The following is a 21820-nucleotide window of genomic DNA, read 5'->3' as shown; positions in this document are numbered from 1 at the left end:
GCAGAGGCTTAACCCCCTAAGACACCCAGGCGCCCCTCATTTTACATTTAAGACCTTAGATTTATTTATAAAAGCAACTTTGTGATGAATTCTCATCTATGAGGAATCTAAGACAACTATCTAGAAGAGAGTGCATGAGCCTGGAGGCCCCAAGAGGTGACACTGATGTGCGTGAGACCTTCTGACACTCTCCTTTAAATTGTCACTGCTAAGTTATTGTATTCTTTTCTCTTCTTTTCAAGATTTTGTTTAGTCATTCATTCATTCATTTGTTTATTTAGAGTGTGTGTGAGCAGAGGGGGAGGGCAGAGGGAGAGGGAAAGAGAATCTCAAGCAGACTCCCTGCTGAGTGCAGAGCCCAAATATTTATTTATTAATCTAAGAGAGAGAGAGAGAGATATCAATTGCAGGGGAGGGGCAGAGACAGAATCCTAAGCAGGCTCCATACCTAAGGCAGAGCCCAGTGTGGGACTTGATCTCATGACCCTGAGATCACGACCTGAGCCAAAATCAAGAGTTGGTCACTCAACGAACTGAGCCATCCAGGTAACCCTTAAGTTATTACATTTCTAAATACCTATTGTTTCCTTTTTTTTTCAGTTTGTGCCAACTAAAAAATAACCCCAAAACAATTGACCCATTTCTCCCACCCCAGTCCCCTGCTTCTGGCAACTACAAATCTGTTCACTGTATCCATGAGTTAAGTTTTGTGTGTATGCATATACAAATACATATACAACTACATATGTTATATATGCATATATATGTTATATATTTTTATACATATATATGTTTAGATTCCACATGTAAGAGAAATCACATGGTATTCGTCTTTTGCTCTTTGACTTTTTTCAGTCACCACAATGCCCTGGATGTAGGTTCATCCATGTTGTTGCAAATGACAGGATTTCCTTCCTTTTTATGGTTGCATAATATTCCTCTGTGTGTGTGTGTGTGTATGACGATTTCTTTATCCATTCATCTGTCAGTGAACACTTAGGTTGTTTCCGTATCTTGTCTATTTTATTTTATTTTTTTTAAAGATTTTATTTATTTATTTGACAGACAGAGATCACAAGTAGGCAGAGAGGCAGGCAGAGAGAGAGAGGTGGAAGCAGACTCCCCGCTGAGCAGAGAGCCCGATGTGGGGCTCAATCCCAGGACCGTGGGATCATGACCTGAGCTGAAGGCAGAGGCTTTAACCCACTGAGCCACCCAGGCGCCCCTATCTTGTCTATTTTAAATAATGGTGCAATGAACATGGGGTTGCATGTATTTTTTTTGAATTAGTGTTTTGTTTTCCCAGAAGTGGAATTGCTAGATCATATGGTCATTCTATTATTAATTTTTTGAGGAACCTCTGTACTGTTTTCCATAGTGGTTGCGATCTACATTCCAACCGACAGTGTGCAAGGGTTCCTTTTCTCCACATCCTGACCAACACTTGTTATTTCTAGGCTTTTTGATGCTAGCCCTTCTAACAGGTGTAAAGTGATATCTAATTGTGGTTTTGGTTTCCATTTCCCTGATGATAAAATGATGGATGGTATCTTTTCATGTACCTGTTGGCAATCTATACACCTTCTTTGCAAAAACATCTATTCAGATCATCTGACAATTTTTAAATCAGATTGTGGGGTTTTGTTTTTTTGTTTTGTTTTTTGGTTATTATTATTATTATTTTTTTTGCTATCGAGTTGTTTGAATTCTTTATATATATTTGGATATTCATCCCTTATGAGCCATATGATTTACAGATATTTTCTCCCATTTAGTAGGTTGCCTTTTCATTTCACTGATGGTTTCCTTTACTGTGCATATGCTTTTTAGTTTGATGTGGTCCCACTTGTTTATTTTTGCTCTTGTTGCTTTTACTTTTGGTGTCAGATACTCCTGTCTACTTACATGACCTTCTCTAGGACCATACTAGCCTTCCTCTTAGCAGGGTCAGGAAATTTCCCTCAATACCCTTTCAATCATCAAATATGCATCTGTGACCTTCCAGTAGTGACCCATAGGATCCTTTCTCACAGGGAGCTACTAATTTACCTGCTGCCTTCCTTTCCTTAATAAACTGGTAAACCTCTGGCATCACCAGTCAAGGAGGGCAGCTTAGGGCACCTGCTTTCTCAGGATGGGGCATTCAGTGTCCTAGTAGCAGGGTCTAGTGTTGATCCAAGGAAGGAAATGTAAAGGTAAGGAGAGCACAGGCTTCTCTTAGACGTATGCAGGGAGTTAGGGAGCTGTCTGGGTGGCTCAGCCAGTTGGCTGTCCAACTCTTGGTTTTGGCTCAGTTGATGATCTCATGGGTTGTGAGATTGAACCCCACGTCCAAGCTCAGCACTCGGCTGTGAATCTGCTTGACATTCTTTCCCCCTTCCTGACTCTCCCCTCTAATCCTCCCCACCCCCTCTCTTAAATAATTAATTAAAATTAAATTAAAATTACAAAGTCAGCCACATTCCTGGTGTTGGGGATGTCCGAACTATTTTACAAGCCAATAAAATGGATGAATGCAACAGATCTGAAGATTTTATACTTGGAGTCCCTCATAAGGCTTTTGGGTTCCCTTTTTGAAAGCTATTTTGTATACATACTCATATATAATGTATGAGATTCATTTAAAAATAATCCCATGGTAGGGGCGCCTGGGTGGCTCAGTGGGTTAAGCCGCTGCCTTCGGCTCAGGTCATGATCTCGGAGTCCTGGGATCGAGCCCCGCATCGGGCTCTCGGCTCTCTCGGGGAGCCTGCTTCCTCCTCTCTCTCTGCCTGCCTCTCTGCCTGCTTGTGATCTCTCTGCCTGCTTGTGATCTCTCTGTCAAAAAAAAAAAAAAATCCCATGGTAGAGGTACCTGGGTGGCTTTATCTGCCTTAGGCTCTGCCTTAGGCTCGGGTCATGATCTCTGGGTCCTGGGATCAAGCCCCACATCGGGCTCCCTGCTCAGTGGGGATTCTGCTTTTCCCTCTCCCACTGCCTGCTTCTCCCCCTCTTTGTGCTCTCTCTATCTCTCTGTCAAATAAATAAGTAAAATCTTTTAAAAATTAGAGATAAAAATAATTCTGTGGTAGGAGGAAAAGGAAAGGGGCAGAGATCAAGCCTCATCGACTAAGGGGTGATACTTACTATACAGAAATGATGGCAACGTGCCGCTTCTGGTATTATTTTTCAACTTTCCCATGTTTGGTCATTTCCATGATGTTTCTGCAATGCAGTCTGCCATGGAGAGCCACCGAAAATCTAGGTCCTCTTGAACGTCAAGTGCTTTACTAAGCTTGTCATTCTCTGGAGAGCAGGAAAACAAACCGAAGTGTACACTCTGTGCATTGGAAATTGGGCTCAGAGAAAAGGGATCAGAGACTCTGGAGAGGTGTGTCCCACTCCTAAATGCCGAGATTTCTTTTTTTTTTTTTAAGATTTTATTTATCTATTAGAGAGAGAGAGAGAGATCACAGGCAGAGAGGCAGGCAGAGAGAGCAGGAAGCAGGCCCCCCGCTGAGCAGAGAGCCTGATGCGGGGCTTGATCCTAGGACCCTGAGATCATGACCTGAGCAGAAGGCAGAGGCTTTACCCACTGAACCACCCAGGTGCCCCCTAAATGCTGAGATTTCTTGAAATGTGTTTGAGAGGAGAGTGGCAAGGCCATATTTGTGTTTTCCATGAATCATATTATTGGGGATGGGAATGAATTTGGCACTGGCACAGGGTGGGGCTGAAAACCTGGGAAGAGGTAGACAGTGACAGGAAACTTGCAGAGAAGCAACAGGGAAATAATCTGTATCTAAACCAAGGCAGGGCTGATGGGAATTGGAAAGTGGGGATGGATTCCCGAAGCCACGGGGAGTGGAGTCTTGCTACCTAGATACTTGAGGGAGAAGGATACAGTCGACTCAGGTCAGACATGACTCCTGATTTCTGGGTGGATAGCTGGTAAGCTAGGGAGCCAAGGAAGAAAAGAAGGGCATTTTTAGAAAAGACAATTGCCACTTGGAGCATTTTGAATTGGAACTTTTGAGTGTGCCATTAGCAGTTAGATCTGTGCCCCCCACCCCTCCACAAAAAAAAAAAAAAAAAAGGTCTGTGGTCCCAGCCTGCTTGGTTACCACAACTACGGCCTGGTCCTCGGCATTGCAGGGTAATGATTGCATTTTTACAAGAGTCAGGAGTTGAGGTAAACTCATCAGAGACTGATCTACAAACTAGCATGTCAATCACCTTTCATGATTGAGAACTACAATGGTCACGATAAACTACTAGCAGGAATTTAGAAAGCAGAAGTTATTCTTAAAGGAAGGGGTTCCCAGGACAGGTGTATTTTAACTGAGTAGTCAGGACATAAGGACCTCAGGAGCTCCTGGTCAGTCATATAGTCCTCTAAAGTTATATGAGGGTTTGGGGCACCGGAGGCCTCAGTCCTTAAGCAGCTGCCTTCGGCTTGGGTCATGATCCCAGCATCCTGGGATCCAGCCCCCTATCAGGCTCCCTGATCAGCAGGGAGCTTGCTACTTCCTCTCCCACTTCCCTTGCTTGTGTTCTCTCATTTTCACTGTCTCTCTCTGTCGCAAATAAATAAAATCTTAAAAAAAAAAAAAGTTATGTGAGGGTTCCAGAGAAAGGAATGTGGCTGACTTTGCAATTTTAATCCTATCTGCTGAAGAATTTGTTGTGCTCCTTGGAAGACCTCCTGATGGAAAAGCATAGAGAGGGATGAGTGGAGGCTGGAGGGCAGATCAGAACAGGGAGGGATGTGGCCAGGCTCTTGTGCTTCAGATCTCCCAGAGGCACTGCTGAGAGAGAGAGACAGACAGACAGCACCCAGAGGCTTGCTGCTGTGGCTGCTGGGGGCCAAGCGGTCAGGGATGCTAGGACGCAGGACGTTTCCAGCAAGGCCGGGCGCAGAGGAGACCTGGGAGCTTCTGGGACGGGAGCTGCAGGACAGCCATCAGAGTCACAGGCGGCTGTCTTTCCCAAAGGGGGACACGTGTGGACAGATAGAATGCCCTCTGCTTCAGGTTCTCCTACTCTCCTTTTCCATCCCTGCTGTCCGCCCCAGTCCTCCCACCCCGCAGCCCAGGGCTGGCCGAGGAAGAGGGGACAGACAAGGTGCGGACACGGCCAAGGAAAGGAGTCGTCTCCGGAACCAGAGCGCTAGGGACGTGCTCCCGGTGTGCAGGGCGCCCCAGCGGCTGTGACCTCCACGGCCCTTCCCCTGCGCCCGGCACCCCCGCAGCATGGCGGCATCTGCACCCCGTGACAGCCTGCCTGGAGGATGTGGCCCGTGCTCCTTTCACCGGCCACGAAGCTGGGGCTCAGGGAGCCCCCGGGCTCTTCCCACGGCCACTGGGAAGCGGTACCGCTGCCGGACCCAGCGACAGAGTCCATGGCCTTGACACTGACACGGGGCTTCCTTTTGGCTTCCCGGAGAAGGAACAGCTCGTATGACCGGCTACGAAGAAGGCTCCGAGCCGATGGAGACTAGTCCTCCCTCCCCAAGACCGCTTCCACGCGCCGGGCTCCGTGCCCAGTGTTTATTCCCTGACCTGCCTGACTTCCCTGATTGCTCACAGGACCTCGGAATTACTAATCCGTGTGCCCAGGAAGAAAGTGAAGGGCGGAGAGTACGAACGAGGGGCCTGGCACCCGCCTCGTAGCCCGAAGAGCCGGGGTTCCCACCCGGCGGCTCTCCCGCTCCCAAGCCGGCTGGAACCGCAAGGCGCCTCCTTTCAAGATGGGACTGACCGGCTCCCGGTGTTAGTGGTGTTCTGAACAGACCCTGGGGACACCGGGGCCCCCGCTCCCCACGCTGGGTCGGAAAATCACGGTGCTGGCATGCATGTCATCGGAGGCACATCGTCCGTTCCTGGGTTTTCTTTGCTCGAGATCTTGCGTCTCGGGTAACTCGAAAACCTACACATGTCAGCCTCGTGTTTTACCCATTTACAGGAAGCTAACACTGCCCAAGCGGGATGGCCGGCTCTTTGCTCGGGGCCCGGTCTGGCCTGTGCTACGAGAGCGGCGCCGCCTGCTGGCGACTCCCTCGAACTACAGCAGAAAGCCTGGACGGGGCGGGTCGGCTGGGGTGGAGCGGGGGTGGGCGGGGGCGGTGGCCCAGCCCTGCAGAGCAGGTTTTGATAAGGGGAAGGGAAGGAGGTCTTGGGGAGACTAAAAGGGGTGGGGATGTGGGTATCAAGGTGATCCTGCAGGGCATCTGCTTTAGCCGGTTCACTGTGATGCACGGGCTGATCGAGTCTGACTTTTTCTGAAATTTGACATCGGGGAGAAGCCGCCCGGAAGTTCAGCTGAGCGCGGCAGTCCCCTCAGGGGCGTAGGTGGTGGTTTCCTCTCTGACACGCATGGCACGGCTTTGAAGTAAGTGCTCTCTGTTATGTGAGTTTAGGGTCAAGTTGCATTTTTACGGGCGTGTTTTTCCAGTGATGCCGGAACTTTCTTGAAAATACGATCGTCCATGGGGCGCCTGGGTGGCTAAGTGGGTTAAGCCTCTGCCTTCGGCTCAGGTCGTGATCTCAGGGTCCTGGGATCGAGCCCCACATTGGGCTCTCTGCTCAGCAGGGAACCTGCTTCCTCTTCTCTCTCTCTCTGCCTGCATCTCTGCCTACTTGTGATCTCTGTCAAATAAATAAAATCTTTTTTTTTAATTTTATTTTTTATAAACATATATTTTTATCCCCAGGGCTACAGGTCTGCGAATCGCCAGGTTTACACACTTCACAGCACTCACCATAGCACATACCCTCCCCAATATCCATAACCCCACCCCCCCTCCCAACCACCCTCCCCCCATCAACCCTCAGTTTGTTTTGTGAGATTAAGAGTCACTTATGGTTTGTCTCCCTCCCAATCCCATCTTGTAAATAAATAAAATCTTAAAAAAAAAAAAAGAAGAAGAAGAAGAACAGCAAGTGATACGTTTAAAAAAAAAAAAGAAGAAAATACGATCGTCCCTCTATTGGACTGCCTGGGTGCTTCAGTCAAAAGCCCGTCCTCCACGCAGTTCCGAGCATATTCTGAGCTCTCGGTTCTGTCCATTGATCCCTATCTTTCCGCAGCAGCACAAGGCCCGGATGAAGGCTGTGAGTCTTGAAACCACGTACTGAAAATCCCAAAACTCGATTCACTTTCCAAATTGTTTGGCTCTCCTCAGCCCTCTGCATTTATATGCAAACGGTGGAATCACCTCGGTCATCTCTTTAAGAAGCCCTGCTATGACTTTTCCTTTCCAATCAGAATGCTTTTATTTGGGGGGGATGAAGAGCTTAGTGCACTGGCTTGGATCTCCCCTATAATGTGGAATAGAAATGGCAAAAGTGCACAGCCTGCATTGTTCCCGAGGGCAGAGAAAATCTTCATTCTTTCACTATTAAGTGCTATGTGCATGGTAAGATTGTGTAGACCCTCCTTACTAGGCTGAGAAAATTCCTTTCTATATACCAATTTTGCTGGAAATGATTATCGTGGACGGGTGTTGGATTTTGTCAAATCTCCCGGCACCTACTGTAAGGGTCAGGTTTTCCACCTTCTTTCTTTTATTTTTTTTAAATATTTTATTTATTTATTTGACAGAGTTCACAAGTAGGCAGAGAGGCAGGCAGAGAGAGAAAGAGAGGAGGAAGCAGGCTTCCTGCTAAGCAGAGAGCTCAATGCGGGGCTCGATCCCAGGTCCCTGGGATTATGACCTGAGCTGAAGGCAGAGGCTTTAACCCACTGAGCCACCCAGGTGCTCCCAGGTTTTCCCCCTTCTTATATTAATATGGAGTAAACCGTGAATTGACTTTAAGATGAAACCAATATTGCATTCCGGGAGAAATCCCACTTGGTCCCGGTACTTATCTCCAGGGTGTTTGGACCAAGCCTTTCCTGGTCTCCCCACTTGCCATTCACACAGCGTGTGGTCTCAAGGGCAGAGAAAAGAGAATCGCATGGTTGGGGGTGAAGAGCCACCAGCATGTTCTAGGGCCGCAGCCCTGCTCGAAAGCCTTCCATGACAGGCTCTCATCTTCCCAAGGGCCCCACTGAGGAGCCCCCTGTCCCCCTCAAGCGCACACAGGGGTACCGGCCCCAGCCCATTTCTCTATGGCCACCATATTGGCTGTCTCAGCTGGGAGCGGAGGAGACAGACCCTCCTTGCCCTCCACCTCTCAGTGGCCACGAGAGCCAGTCTGCTGCCTCCCCGCTGCCTGGATGGTGGCAGGGGCGGGCCCTACAGGAGGCGCGCTTAGAGGTCTGGAGCTTGGGGTCCCTGCGATGGCAGCAGTGATCCTTGTGGGTACAGAGGCTGAGGCACAGAAGCAGGAGGCACGGGCCCTGACAGGCTGCTGTGACCACAGAACATCCACAAGGCTGAGACTGTGAGAGAGGCAGGCCTTCTGCTTTATTTTGTGTGGCGGGCCACGTGGGTGCTGGTGACCTTGGGACCTTGCTCAGCCTTGGGACCAGGGCTGTGGCCTTCCTCCACGGGAAGGTGGACCCTCAGAGGGCAACAGCCTAAGGCAGCTCGATGCCCTGCCAGGGACTATCTCAGTCCTTCTGCCCCCCACTCAAGGATCTTCTCCAGAGGGGCTCCCCTAACCTGGTCCAGGCTACAAGGGTGGCTCCATCTCGTGGTTATGGGGGAGCCCTGTGCCCCAGTCCCCGACAGCTGGGTCTGCATTCCCCTAAGCCTCTGATTCTCCTGTCCCACCCCAGTGCTGACAATGCTGGCATAGAAGCCTGTGTGGGGAGGACTTTCCCTCCCCTGCATTTCCCCAGCAGCTCCAGCAGACTCCTTCCTGAGTCCCCATATGCTGGGTCTCCCTGATTAGAGGGTGCATATGACTTCGTTTCCCAAACACACATGTATTTGACGCCAAGTGGTCAAGTCCTAGGTCAGTTGCTGGAAGGAGGCCCGGGGCACATGGAAGTGGCTGCCCTTTGTATCCTGAAATCCTGCCCCAGAGTTGGGAACTGAAGGGGGCTGACTCAGGGGACACCAGGGCAGGCATCAGGATGTTAGGGGCACCCATGAACACCGAGAAGTTTTGCTGGGGTAGACGGCAGTCCTACCCTGACGCATGGATCCGATGAGCCGAGCCTGTGTCTCTGCCAAGCAGCGGACTCAGGGCCGGCCAAGCGTTACTGCCACATGGCCCTCAGAAAACCCCACAGGGAGGTGGCAGTGTTGTCATGTCCCCGTTACAGCCGGGGGCAGGAGACACATGCCCAGGGGTGAGGGGGCACCCAGTGGAGTCACCCAGACCCCGAGGCCCAGCAGCCATTGCCTGCTGTGGGCCTCCACCTCCTTCCGCAGGATGAGCACACGGCAGGCTCCAGAGCAGAAAAGAGTCCGCTCTGTGGTCGGCGTCATCCCCACAGCAACGGCCTTCCTGGTGCCTGAATCTGCCGGCAGCTCCTCTGCCCCAGAGTGTGAGGGCCGCAGAGGAGGCCGAGTCAAGGGCAGTGGGCCGTGGAGCACTGCTGCTTAGCCCTCTTCTCTCCCCTTCCTCCGCGGTGGAGTGGCGGGGGCAGCGCACAGAGGGGACATGGGAGGGGGGCTGCAAGCCTGCCCAGAAAGGGTGTGAAGGTGGCCCGTGGAAGCTGGGACCCTGAGAGGAGCGAACGGGAGTCTCTCACAAAGGCTGCCCACAGAGGGTCCTCAGCATGACGGCGCGAAGCAGCCCAGAGACCGGAGATACTGCAGGAGTGCTCCCCATGGGGGAAGCCAGCTGCAAACACGGACAGGTGGAGACAGAGGGGACTGTGGGATGAACCCTGTGCTCCGCATGGGAACCACACAGACCCTGTCCTCTCATGGTTGGTGACAGACATGGGAATAAGATCTTCTAAACTCTGAGCTCGAGTTTCTCCAGTAACGGGGGGCCACGGAACCTTGGAGGAATGGCGGAAGCAAAGGCAGTTCCCATTTGCAGCCAAGCAAACCAAAGAGCCGCACGTGGAACAGGACAAAGAGGGGCTGTGGATTGTGGGAAAGCCTGTGCACCAGGGAGACGACCTGTCCCAGCTGCGCGTGCAGCCACAGCAGGGAGCACTGGGGAGGAGGACACAAGACAACACGGAGGCCAAGCGCTGCAGACAGCCGGGAGGCAGGTGCACTGCGCCAGGAAACTGACCCACGAGCCTGTCTTGTCGGCGTTCGCGTGAGGACGTGTCCATGCACCCACCTGCCGGGGTCAGGGGTCTGCACGAGGCCCTCACTGGGGTCAGTCCCATGTGCTGTCCAGGTGGGCTCAGCCACACCACACTCTCTCAAGGCTGCGACCTGGGTGGGAACCGCTCCTTATGGGGGGTGAGGGGTGGAAGGTCGGCTCCAAGGACAGGGCAGGAGGTGAGGAGCCTCCGGTTGCTCGGGTCAAGCTCCTGGGTCATCCTGGGACCACAGCCTCACCATGACCTCCTCCAGACGTGGCCGTGGGAGTGATGGGGAGGACCCGGGAAGAAAGCCCCCAGCAGGGCCCCGGGGACTGGGCAGGCTCTCCACACCTGCCAGTTCCCTCTGCTTGCTTTCCTCTCCTCGTACACACGAGGCTGCTCCGCGTGAGGCCCGAATGGATGTTGAGCAGCCACCGGCTCCCTGAAGGCCCACGGCCACCCTGAAGTCTCCCTACTGGCGACACGAGAGTGCACATGGCCACGCAGCAGACCGAGGAAGAGCTGGGCTCAGAAGGCCACCCTGAGCCAGAGCGGAAGCTGCCTGCCTTCCTCCGTGGCAGGGAAGGGTGGTCCTCCCTCCCCAACGTGCCTGGGACCCCGAGCTCCGGTCTGACCCTCCCCTCTTGATGGCGCCAGGCTGCGTGACCCTTGGGCTGGGTTTGGGACCAACAGGGACTGAACAGAACCATCTGCACTAAGCAGAGGGAAGCTCAGGGCGTGGGAGGGACCGGGGTCCGTCCCTCCTGTGGTGACAGGTTTCCAAAGGCTCTGCCTTGTCAGGGTGCTTTGGCCCCTGGTAGTTCCCAGCAGGCAGAGCATCCCCAAGGCCCTTACCCCAGGCTGTGAACCTCCGGGGACCATGACCCTGCACCCTCAGGAGCCCTCCCCCGTGGGGATGGGATGGGGGCTTTCCTTCTTCTAGCTCACCCCTGGGGCCCCCCGGGCACCCTCCCCATGGCCAGGCTTCTCTGGGGACTCACTAGGCTGGGGCTCTGAAGGCACAGTTCGGGTCTCAGCCGGGGGCAAGGGCAGCAGGCTTCTGGTCCCCAAGATTTTATCTTTTCCAAAACTGGGCGCCCACCTCGCCAGCAGGGAAGCCAGGGGCACCTTGCCACCTGCTATGGCAGACGGACCTCCGGGTGACCCAAAATGATGTGCAGGCAGCTTCCTTCACCCCATCGCCCTGAGCCCACCCTCAAGCTTCCACTGTAGTAAGCACTTTCTGAGGCCCGGCTCTGAAACGGAGAGAACACCTAGGTCTCGGGTTATTCAAATAAAGGTTGAGAATGAGACAAATCGCCACCGTCTGGCCAGGCCCGTGCCACGGCCTTCTCCTCCGGGGGCCCTGGCCATGCAGGCAGTCCCCCAGTGTCTCTGGCAGGCCTCCATCCTGCAGCCCTCCCTGGCTCTCCCTCCCCTGCTCCTGGCCCCCCAGGGGACCCCACACCAGGAGAGGAGGCCTCCAATTTGACTGGATTTTATTGAACTCAGGGAAGGGTGTTTCTTTTTAACTTAGAGGGACAAGATTTGACAACAGCAGGAACGCGAGCGTTTCTCTGAGCAGCCCATGCTGACCAGGACAGTGAATCACACACAGGAAAGAGACAGTCATCTTCTTCAGCCCGTGTCTCCGATTTTGCAGAAGCTCTGCTGTCTGGAACACAGACTGCAAATAAATAAAGTGCATGGAGAGCCTGTTAGGCAGCCAGGGCCCAGTGCGGGCGGGGGCGAGGGTGGGCAGCTCAATAACTACTCAACGCCAAACCCTACTGAAGGCCAATCCTGTCCGAAGAGCAGGGGCAGGACCACAGGCCAAAGAAGTACAGCCCCTGCCCAGTCCCTCGGGGGCCGTGCTGAGACTTCCCAGGCCCCAGGGGCAGGTTGGCTTGGGCTGGGGTGCCCCGCAGGGCAGGCGTCTTGGGCCAGGGCCCTGGGGCTTCCCACTCTCTCTGTGGGGAAGAGGTGTCCCAGGCCCCAGGCAGCTCCAGCTGAGCCCCAAGGCCCCAGCCGGGGAGCGGGTCACCCCGAGGGTGAGACGAGGCCTTGCAAGGGCACATCTGTGGATCAGTCCTAGGGAGGCCCCGCAGGGCTCTCGCACGCTGTCCCCAGACATCTGTGGATGGAGTCGGCAGGCCGGCAGGCTCCCAGACGTGGTCCTGGGTGGAGAGGATTGGGGTACAGGAGGTGCCACCGGGACCCGGGACCACAGAACCCTTGGCACGAGGTGAGAGCCATCACACCCTGTCTGTGGGAAGCTGCAGGGCACACATGGAGGCCTCATCGGGCCTCGGTCCCCAGGGTGAGGCAGGCAGAGCTCTTCACTCAGGACCCGTCCTCTAGAGCGGCGACTAAGGAGGGCGGGAGGGTGACACAGGGCCACTCTGTCCCTGGGGCTGGACAGACTGCTTGGGTTTTCAGTCCCAGGAATTTGGAGCCTGGGGGCCGAGAGCAACCAGGGACAGAGTGGCTGGGGGACCGGGGTCTTTCCTGGCCCCCTCGGGTTCGTGGCTGGCCATCCTGGTGGGCCAAGGAGCCACACATCTGGGGCCTCAGGGCCAATCCAAGCCCCTCCAGAGGACGTTCTCCGGCAGGATCCCGGACTGGGGGGTGACGAGCCTGGGGACCCATCCCAGGTTTATCCCTTCACCCTCCTGGTTCCAGCCTGTGCCCAGGGGCCCCGCCACCACCCCAGCCCCACCCCGCCACCCAAACCGAGAGGCCCGTGCCACTCAGCTGCCAAGGAGCTCTTGGTCCAGCCTGGGGTGGTGGGGCAAGGGAGGCCAGGCTCTGTGGGTAAAGCCCTCCGCTCTGCGAGGCATTCTAGGACTCTCTCCTGTGTCCATCTCAGCTCTGACGGTCTTCCCTGTGGCCTCCCACACCACCCCAAGAAGAGCCAGTTCCCCACATTCCCTACCCTGGACCTCGTTCTCTCCCCCTAGGTCCCCCAGGGGGCCTTGAGCTCCCCTCCCCCACAGAGCCAGGTTTTCTCAAAGACAGGGCGCAGATTCAGCCCCACTCCTTCGTATCTGTAGGACAAGGACACATCTCTCCCAGTCCCAGAGCCAGCTCTTCCAATCATCAGGTGGGGAGCACAGAACACCCTCAAAGTGTCGCTAGGAGATGCAGTGCTGAGGTGACAGGGTCACGTCCTTCCCCATGCCAGAACGGGACCACCGGCTACCCCAGCACCCGGTGCCTCTGCCTGGAAGGTCCTTTCTCTCCTCCCGGGCTAGGCCCTTTGCCCAGCAGCTGCCCAGGCAGCACTGGGCCCAGGGGCCGCCCCTGGGCAGGGATTGCAGTCTCTCGACAAGGCCACGGAAGGGGTGGGTCACCACCTACGAACACTGGTTCCTGAAAGACAGAGAGATGGAGACTCCACAGTGGTCCCACGGAGTGTGGGGCGCCTTTCCCCAAGGGCTGCCTCCTCGAAAGCCGCTGCTCCACCTGCTCTCCACTCCCCAGCCTGCGAGCTGCCCTGGGCTCAAGGAGACCCCCATTTCCCCGGCTCCTCTGGGCACACAGGGACTGCTGGAGGCAGCCTTTGGTGGCACCGGGAGGGCAGACCTAGGGGCAGACCTAGGGGCCGGAGGGAGGGTGGCGGCAGGGATAGGGCAGAGCGGCCTTCCCACTCCTCTGGGTCTCCAAATGGCCAAGTGCCCAGCGCCAGAGGACGCCCCCAGAACGGGAGGGGAGCCCCAGGCACAGAAGGAGCAGGCCCCCAACACAGGGCCAGAGGCAGCTGCCCAGACCCCAGGGGCCTGAGGGTTTAGAAGAGGCACCCACCAGGGCTTTGGCCAAGAACACAACCCCCCTCCCTGTCTGGCTCCCCAAGGGGTTGAAGGGCGGCAGCATCTTTTCCTTCTGGAGCCTTCCCTGGCGCCTCCCCCAGCCCATTTCCCTCCATTCCCTGGGGTTCAGGTGGCAGCACCAGGGCCTCTGGGGAGAGCGCGGCGGGGATGGGCTGACGCTCCGAGATGCCCCGGCCGCCGCCGCCGCCGCCGCCGCCCCACCCCTGTCCGGGAATGAGGACCAGAGAGTATAGGGAGCCTGTGGCCTCCCGCCTGGGCAGCTCAGGGGCTGGCTTCCTGGGGACCCGTCCACACTGCCCCCTGCCACCGAGACGTCATGACAAGCGCCGCCGCCAGCCCGCGGGTCCAGCCTCTGGCCTCCTACCTTGTGGATCGGGGCCAGTCAAGTCCCTGCTGCAGAATTTTTCCTTGCGGCTTCCCCGGCTCTGGCCAACGGGAGGCAACAGGTCGGCCGCCCTCAAATCGTTTTTTGGTTTGTTTGGTTTTTTCCCCTCGAGCCCGACAGTAAGGGCCCGTTGGCAGAGTTTCTGTGCAATAGGTCACCGGCCACGCCGCGGGCGGGCGGCCGGTCGTGGCCGGGGCCCGGCCGGGTGGCTGGGCGGCCGGGTGACCAGCGCCCCCCCGCGGAGGTCTAGGGCCCGGGGGGCCCGGGCCGCCCCGCCTCCTGCCCCCGCCGCGTCCCGCCGGCCATCCTCCATGCCGGCGCCCCTGCCCGGCGCGGCCCGGCGCGCGGGACCCTCCGGCGGGGGCTGCGGCGGCGCCGGCTCACTCGATCCGCACCTGCAGGCGGACGTTGAGCATCACCGAGGCCACCACGTAGAAGTAGGGGAAGTTCATGCGCAGCCGCCAGGCCAGGTCGAAGAAGGTGATCAGCGTGCGCGTGAGCCCCTTGCAGAAGGCGCCGTACGAGCCGCGGGCCGCCGCCGACCGCGACAGCCGCACCGCCAGGCCCGACAGGGCCGCCGCCGCCGCCGCCGCCGACAGAGCCGCCGACGCCGCCATGGGTCCGGGCCGGCGCAGGCCCCGCCGACCCAGGGGAGAGCGTGCGGCCGGGCAGGTGGACGCGAGCCTGAGGCGCCCCGCCGGCCGCCGGTGCCCTCCCGCCCGCCCCCGGTCACTCCTTCCCTGGCTGGGTCGGGGATGCAGCCTCCGCGGCTGCCTCCACGCCTCCGCCGCCGCCCCTCCGGAGCAGCCTAGGGCGAGCCCCGCCCCTCGCCGGCTGCCGGGGCGGCCGCCGCCAGCGTAACCCCGCCCCTCGTGTGGCCACGCCCCCTCCCGGGCGCCCAAGGGCAGAGCCCGAGGGCAGGAAGGGGTTGGAAGGTGGTATCCCCAGGGATCGCTTTTGGGGCGTGTCCTTGAGAGGAGCGGTCGGAGGGGGCGTGGGGGACGGAGTGTCTGGACTGCCAGGCTCCTTCCTTGCAGATGGCCTACTGGGAAGGCCCCTCCTGTTTATGGTATCCCCCTTCCCCACTGTCTCCGCACAAAACCCGGCCAGGCAACCCATTGTACCTTTCTTTAATTCACAGATCTCTGCTAATTCAGCGGCACTGAAGAGTTTCAGGAAAGCAAGGGCGCGTTTTTTTCTTTTTGGTATATTTGGTGGTAATGTATATAATTATCCCATTGTTCTAATTTTACCTGTTAAGGAGGAAAACTTTCCCTCTATACTCTTAAGATTCTATTTGTACACACATCCTAGGTGTTTTTTTTAAAGATTTTATTTATTTATTTGACAGAGGGAGAGAGATCTCAAGTAGGCAGAGCAGCAGACAGAGAGGGAAAGCAGGCTCCCCGATGAGCGGAGAACCCGATATGGGGCTGGATCCTAGGACCCTGAGATCGTGACCCCAGCAGAAGGCAGAGGCTTAACCCACTGAGCCATCCAGGCGCCTCTACATCCTAGGTTTTGAAAGAAATCAACAACAGGCAGATTAACTGCGGAAAAGATATACACATCTATTAATTTTTGATATTACCTGCATGGAGACATCACAGGGAAAAAATAAGTGAACACCTAGAGAGGCAGTGAGATCTGAAAGCTTATATACCATCTTAATAGGGGAAGGGGAACAGAGATGTTGGCAATTTAGCGGAGACTAAATACCTTTAGGAAACACTAGTGTGTCCTTAGTTAGAATAGATAGGAGATATGATAGTTTGTGACAGAATTTGGATGTGGTGTGGAATTCTCATTTCCCGGCCTGTGGTCAGAATCAGTTTCCCCGGTTGATGAAATTTCTAAGGAGGGGTTTTACGACAATTGAGTTCCTTTTGGAAGATCTATCTTCAGGCCCATAAGGGGATGTTAATCTTAAAATAGTGTTTACCAGGAAAAATATGTTTATGTGGGAATAGGAGAGAATTACAATGAAGGTCAAGGAAACAAGGGCTTAATGGTAGGGAAATCTGGAGAACAAAAGAAAGGAAGGCTTTTTAAAAAAATATTTTATTTATTTATTTGAGACAGAGTGAGCAAGAGAGCACAGGAGCAGAGTCAGAGGGAGAGGAAGTAGCTGACTCCCCTGCTGAACAGGGAGCCGGACTTGGAGCTGTATCCCAAGATCCTGGGATCATGACCTGAGCTGAAGGCAGATGCTTAATTCACCAAGCCACCCAGGTGCCCCAAGAAGGCCCTTTTATAGAGGAAAGGGGGAGACTGGGATTGCTGTTGGAAACAAAAAGTCCGTTAGAGTAAGCTTGGAGTTCCCAGTATAGTAAGTAGCTTTTCATCGCCTTGAGTTATGACTGCCTCCCATTGGCTGGGCTGTTGGGGGAGAGGGAAGGGAAGACACCTTTATTTTTCCCGCTGGGATAGTAGTAGCTAATGCAGTGTCTTATTTGCAAGATATGTCTTTTCTGTTGGCGTCTGCAATGCATAAGGAATGGTAGGACCGAAGAGCTCCCCTTTCTGGTCTCCTGACTCTACTTAGTTTTTACTTATTTCTTTATTTTTAAGATTTTATTTATGCATTTGAGAGGGAGAGATAGAGCACCAGCAGGGAGAGCACCAGAGGGAGAGGGAGAAGCAGGCTCCCGGCTGAGCAGGGTGTCTGACATGGGGCTCAATCCCAGGACCCCAGGATCATGACCCAAGCCGAAGGTGGAGACCCAGCCACCTGAGCCACTCAGGCGCCCTTCCTGACTCCACTTCAGATGAGGTTATTAATTTTCACAGGGGCTTCAGAGAAAGCCTCTCCCTGTGTTTGTTGTTTTTCAAGTGCTTTTTTGGCTTGAAATAATATACCAAAGTGGCATATTTTGGCGTGGCATATCCTGAACTCCTTCAAACCACATAGTCATTTCTAAGGACTCCTCTTAACCCATTGTTGGCCCTGGACACTGTAAGGAGTCTTCTCATGTTTTTGTCGGCCTTTGTTCATAGCATTTCTTGCTGTTGTGCTTAGAAGCACTTCTATGGTTTCATCTAATCTTTATTCTAAGCCAAATCCAGCTCAAGCTTGATCATTTTTTTAAAGATTTTATTTATTTGACAGAGAAAGAGAGAGCACAAGCAGAAGGAGCAGCAGGCAGAAGGAGAGGGAGAAGCAGGCTCCCCACTGAGCTGGGAGCCCAGTGTGATGCAGGGCTCATTCCCAGGACCCTGGGATCATGACCCGAGTCGAAGGCAGACACTTCACCCACCGAGCCACCCAGGCGCCCCAAGCTTATCATTTTTAAGACCATTTAATAAATTGTGGAAATACGCAGGCTTGCTTATACATACAACTTTTAAAAAGCTGTCTGCAAGAAATAGATTCCTTTAACAGGGAGAGCTGGCTTGAGTATTTAGACTCTGAAAATGCACTTGAACATCTCGGGGGCCTCTCCAGAACTGTTTAAGGAACTCAGCAAAGTCATGTATACTGATCTGGCAATTCCTTCCGACTCGCTCAAGGGGAAAAAGGCAAACTGGAAGCATCAAAGAAACAGAAGGAGGTGGTGACACGCAGAACTAATCAGTGGTTCACTTTACCACCTGAACACAAATTCCATCTCTGTGCATACATCCTTCTGAAATGAAGCAGAAATAAAGCCATTCTCAGATGAAGGAAAATTAAGAGAAATTTTGACCAGTAAACATACCGTGAAAGAATGGCTAAGAGGGGGCGCCTGGGTGGCTCAGTCAGTTGAGCGACCGACTCTTGTTTTGGCTCAGGTCAGAGTCTCGGGGTCAAGAGACCAAGAGCTGCATATCAGGCTCTACACTCATCAGCTAGAGATTCTCTCCTCACCCTCTGGCCCCTGACGCTCCCCCACTGTGGGTGCACACTCTCTCAAAATAAGTAAATAAATCTTAAAAAAAAAATAGCTGGGGCGCCTGTGTAGCTCAGTGGGTTAAGCCTCTGCCTTCAGCTCAGGTCATGATCTCAGGTCCTGGGATCTGAGCCCACATCGGGCTCTCTGCTCAAAAGGGAGCCTGCTTCCCGCCCCCCTGCCCTGCCTGCCTCTCTGCCTACTTGTGATCTCTCTCTCTCTGTGTCAAATAAGTAAATAAAAATATCACAGCTAAGAGAAGTTTCCTAAACAGAACGGAAGTGATCACCCAAGGAGGATGGCACTAATTTAGGAAGGAAAAAGACTAATTGGAATGCATAAAAATAGGAGAAAATATAATAAACCAGCTTCCTCTTGAGTTTTTATAATGATTTTGATGGTTGAAGCAAAAATTATGTTATCTGATGTGGAGGAAATACTTGACATTTATATTTAAAAGTGTAAAGATTGGGGTGAGTGGGTGGCTCAGTGAGTTAAGCAATGGGCTCTTTGGTTTGGGCTCAGGTCATGAGATCTGGCCCTGCATTGGGCTCTGCCCTCTGCATGGAGCCTGATTAGGATCTCTCTCTGCCACTCCCTTATGAACGCTCTTTCAAATAAGCAAATAAATAAAATATTTTTAAAATGTGCACAGGGTTTATTTTTTATTTTTTTATTTTTATTTTTTTTAAAGATTTTATTTATTCATTTGACAGAGAGAGAGAGAGAGAGAGAGAGATCACAAGTAGGTGGAGAGGCAGGCAGAGAGAGAAGGGGAAGCACGCTCCCTGTTGAGCAGAGAGCCCGATGCGGGGCTCCATCCCAGGACCCTGAGATCATGACCTGAGCCATAGTCAGAGGCTTAACCCACTGAGCCACCCAGGCGCCCCTATTTTTTATTTTTTATTTTTTTAGATTTTATTTGACAGACAGAGATCACAAGTAGGCAGAGAGGCAGGCAGAGAGAGAGGGGGGTAAGCAGACTCCCCACTGAGCAGAGAGCCCAATGGGGGGCTCAATCCCATGACCCTGGGACCATGACCTGAGCTGAAGGCAGAGGCTTTAACCCACTGAGCCACCCAGGCACCCCTGTGCACAGGTTTTTTAAAAAAGTGAAAAGATTCAATAGACCTAAATGAAAGCAAGATTTCTACACTTCACTGGAAGTGGTTTAAATTGTCAGCGTTAGTGAGCTATGATCAGATATTATGTGTAAAACACACCATTTTCTTACTGCTGCTTTTTACCTTATTTTCTCCCTCTCATTCTTGGGAAAATAACACTCTTATCCAATCTATTGTAAAAACAGGAAAGCTTTCAGACTGCTGGATCTGTTCATGGTGTCAGAGACCCCTTGGTCTTACCCATCACCAATGTGTCCTTAGTCCCAAATGTTACTTCCAATTATACCCACAGGCTTATGGATGTTACCTATCAAGTTACACTATCATGGCCCACTGTCCCCATACCTTGTCTCCATCTTTCTTCAGCCATAACTGTCCTGGTTCAGTTAAATCCCTCCATCTTTGCCAATTGTATAATCTTCACCATGTCATGCATGCCCTTTTCCTTATCTAAGTGTGTCCTGTATCCCTGCACCCAGAGGAAATACAAATTAGCTAGTTCCTCTCTGCAGGATTTTTAGAAAGGACTCTTTGAGGATGGGATGGCCTTTCATAGGACGTCATCCCAACTCCTCTGATTCCCAGCTTGAAAGTGTCAATCAGGAAATTCTGACTCATGGATCTATCAATAACCAGACCCCAGACCCCAGCTAGAGTACTCTGAGCTCTGCCTGGTTTCATTTTTGTCTGGCTGTGGATGGCATACCCCATGGACATATAACTAGATAGTTGGGAACTGGAGGTCAATGTTTATTGGGTTGGTTAGCCATCCCTGTCCACATCCATAATAAAGCAGAAGCTTCCCATTGGCCCATCCCATTAAACCTCCACACTTGCCTTAAATGGACGCTTCCAAGAGATGTATGTGACTCTGGGTTCGCCTCTGTAGGGAGGGCCTTAGCTCCTTGGGTCAGAGTATGTGCCCATGAACACATGGTCAGAAATCTCTCCCTTCCATTAGGAGAGGTTGCTGACTCCACAGCCAAAGCAGTAGCAGCCCAGTGACAATCACTTGACTCACTGGCTAAAGCCCTTGACCGTCTACTTGTTGAACAAAGAGGTGCTTGTGCCATAGCCAATACCGCCCGCTACCCTTGCAGAAATCCCTCTGGAAAAGCACAAACCCAATTGTGTAAAACGAGAAAGGAAGATTATTGGCTACAGTGAATTTCACCTAAAAATCCATGGTCCTTTGATCTCTTCAGCTGGCTACCCACAGACTGGGGCTCTAGGTTTAGAACCATTGCTCAATCTGGATTTGTCAAGGTGATTTAATTCTGCTTTATTTTTAAGCTTTGTATATGAGCCTGATAAACCTCCGTAGAAACAACATGCCTAACAGGGTGATGCTAGCCCAACACTTTGAGACAATCTCCAAAGCCTAGAAACCTGATAAGATACACACATTAGTTTATTATTTTTTAAGATTTTATTTATTTATGTGAGAGAGAGACAGAGATAGCAACAGAAAGCACAAACCAGGGAGGAGAGGGAGAAGTAGACTTGCAGGCTTCCAGCTGAGCAGGGAGCCCTACATGGGGCTTGATCCCAGGACCCCAAGATCATGACCTTAATCTAAAGGCAGCCACCTAACCGACTGAACCACCCAGGCTCCCCAAAATAAACACTTTAGATGTGAATGCCTGAGAGCTCTCCCTCCCGCCCTTCCTTGTTACTAAGTGTGATCTCAATGGTTGCCCTCCGATGTTAGATATGGCAACGAGGGAAGGTCCTCCCTGTTACTGAGGGACAAAACCACTAAATGTGGCAAACCTGACTCTTGATCAGTGATGCTTTTGAGGGAAGATCTTGATCAAAGGGGAAATATAAAAATGAATAAAGGCAACCTCATTTAAGAAGAAGTGGGGAAGCCCTAAATGGGAGCCCTCACTCACTACCACTTCTCAGCAGCATTTTCGGCCCCCAACAGGCAGGAGCCTGCTTTACTATGGCAGCAGGAGGAAGGAAGATTTCCTCCGGGCTCAGCAACAGCCCCACCAATGAGAAACTGCCACCACTCAGCCAACCAGAGGCCATCACAACCTTGGATTCTCACTCTCCCCTAATGAGTTTCTTTCAAAACCACCCATCCCAACTTCCTCTCCTCTATCAAAGAAAGCTTTTTGTTGTACTCTGTACTGGCTTAAAGTTCACCGTGGTTCGTGTGCCCTGAATTGCAACTGGTCTGCTGTTCCCAAATAAACTCATTTTGCTGTTACAATATTTATTTTTTTTTTCAACTAACATTCTTAATGTAATGTCTGCCTGGTCCCCCAAAGAAAAGACTAGTGATGCGACCCAAACTCCCTGCCTCGTGCTCCATCACCCGGCCCTCCTGACTCAGCCATCCTCATCTCCATATTGTACTTAAAAGTGGCTGTCGGCCCCATAGTGAGTGTTTTGGCACCGTTGGCTCCCTTCCAAGGAGAGCAAGACACAGCCTATGGCTTGGGACCCATGCAGATGTGC

The 21820-nt window shown here is 53.0% G+C and overlaps 1 protein-coding gene across 2 annotated transcripts; it reads right to left on the bottom strand.

Annotated features, from left to right (window-relative positions):
- Positions 1-11625: 11625 nt before the first annotated feature.
- Positions 11626-15214, bottom strand: SMIM10L2B (small integral membrane protein 10 like 2B). 2 transcript variants are annotated; one of them, XM_047716548.1, is made up of 2 exons: positions 14338-15214; positions 11626-13515 (listed from the first exon to the last, which is right to left on the bottom strand). In XM_047716548.1, exon 1 carries the CDS (start codon positions 14973-14975, stop codon positions 14739-14741), a length of 237 nt encoding a protein of 78 aa, XP_047572504.1. In that variant the 5' UTR covers positions 14976-15214; the 3' UTR covers positions 11626-13515; positions 14338-14738. The 2 variants fall into 2 exon arrangements, with proteins under 2 accessions (XP_047572504.1, XP_047572503.1); XM_047716547.1 differs by having other exon boundaries at positions 11626-11830; positions 14754-15214.
- Positions 15215-21820: the final 6606 nt, after the last annotated feature.

This window comes from Lutra lutra, chromosome X, assembly GCF_902655055.1.
Source record: "Lutra lutra chromosome X, mLutLut1.2, whole genome shotgun sequence".
In the NCBI taxonomy this organism is placed as follows: Eukaryota; Metazoa; Chordata; class Mammalia; order Carnivora; family Mustelidae; genus Lutra; species Lutra lutra.
The sequence above is the reverse complement of the archived record's forward strand: the minus strand, read 5'-3'. Positions and strand labels throughout refer to the sequence as shown.

Coding starts and splice junctions, on each gene's coding strand:
- SMIM10L2B (XM_047716547.1), bottom strand. CDS start 14,975: ATGGCGGCGTCGGCGGCTCTGTCGGCGGCGGCGGCGGCGGCGGCCCTG. Junction 11,831..14,753: donor TGCTCAACGTCCGCCTGCAG/GTGCGGATCGAG, acceptor ATTTATTTGCAG/TCTGTGTTCCAGACAGCAGA.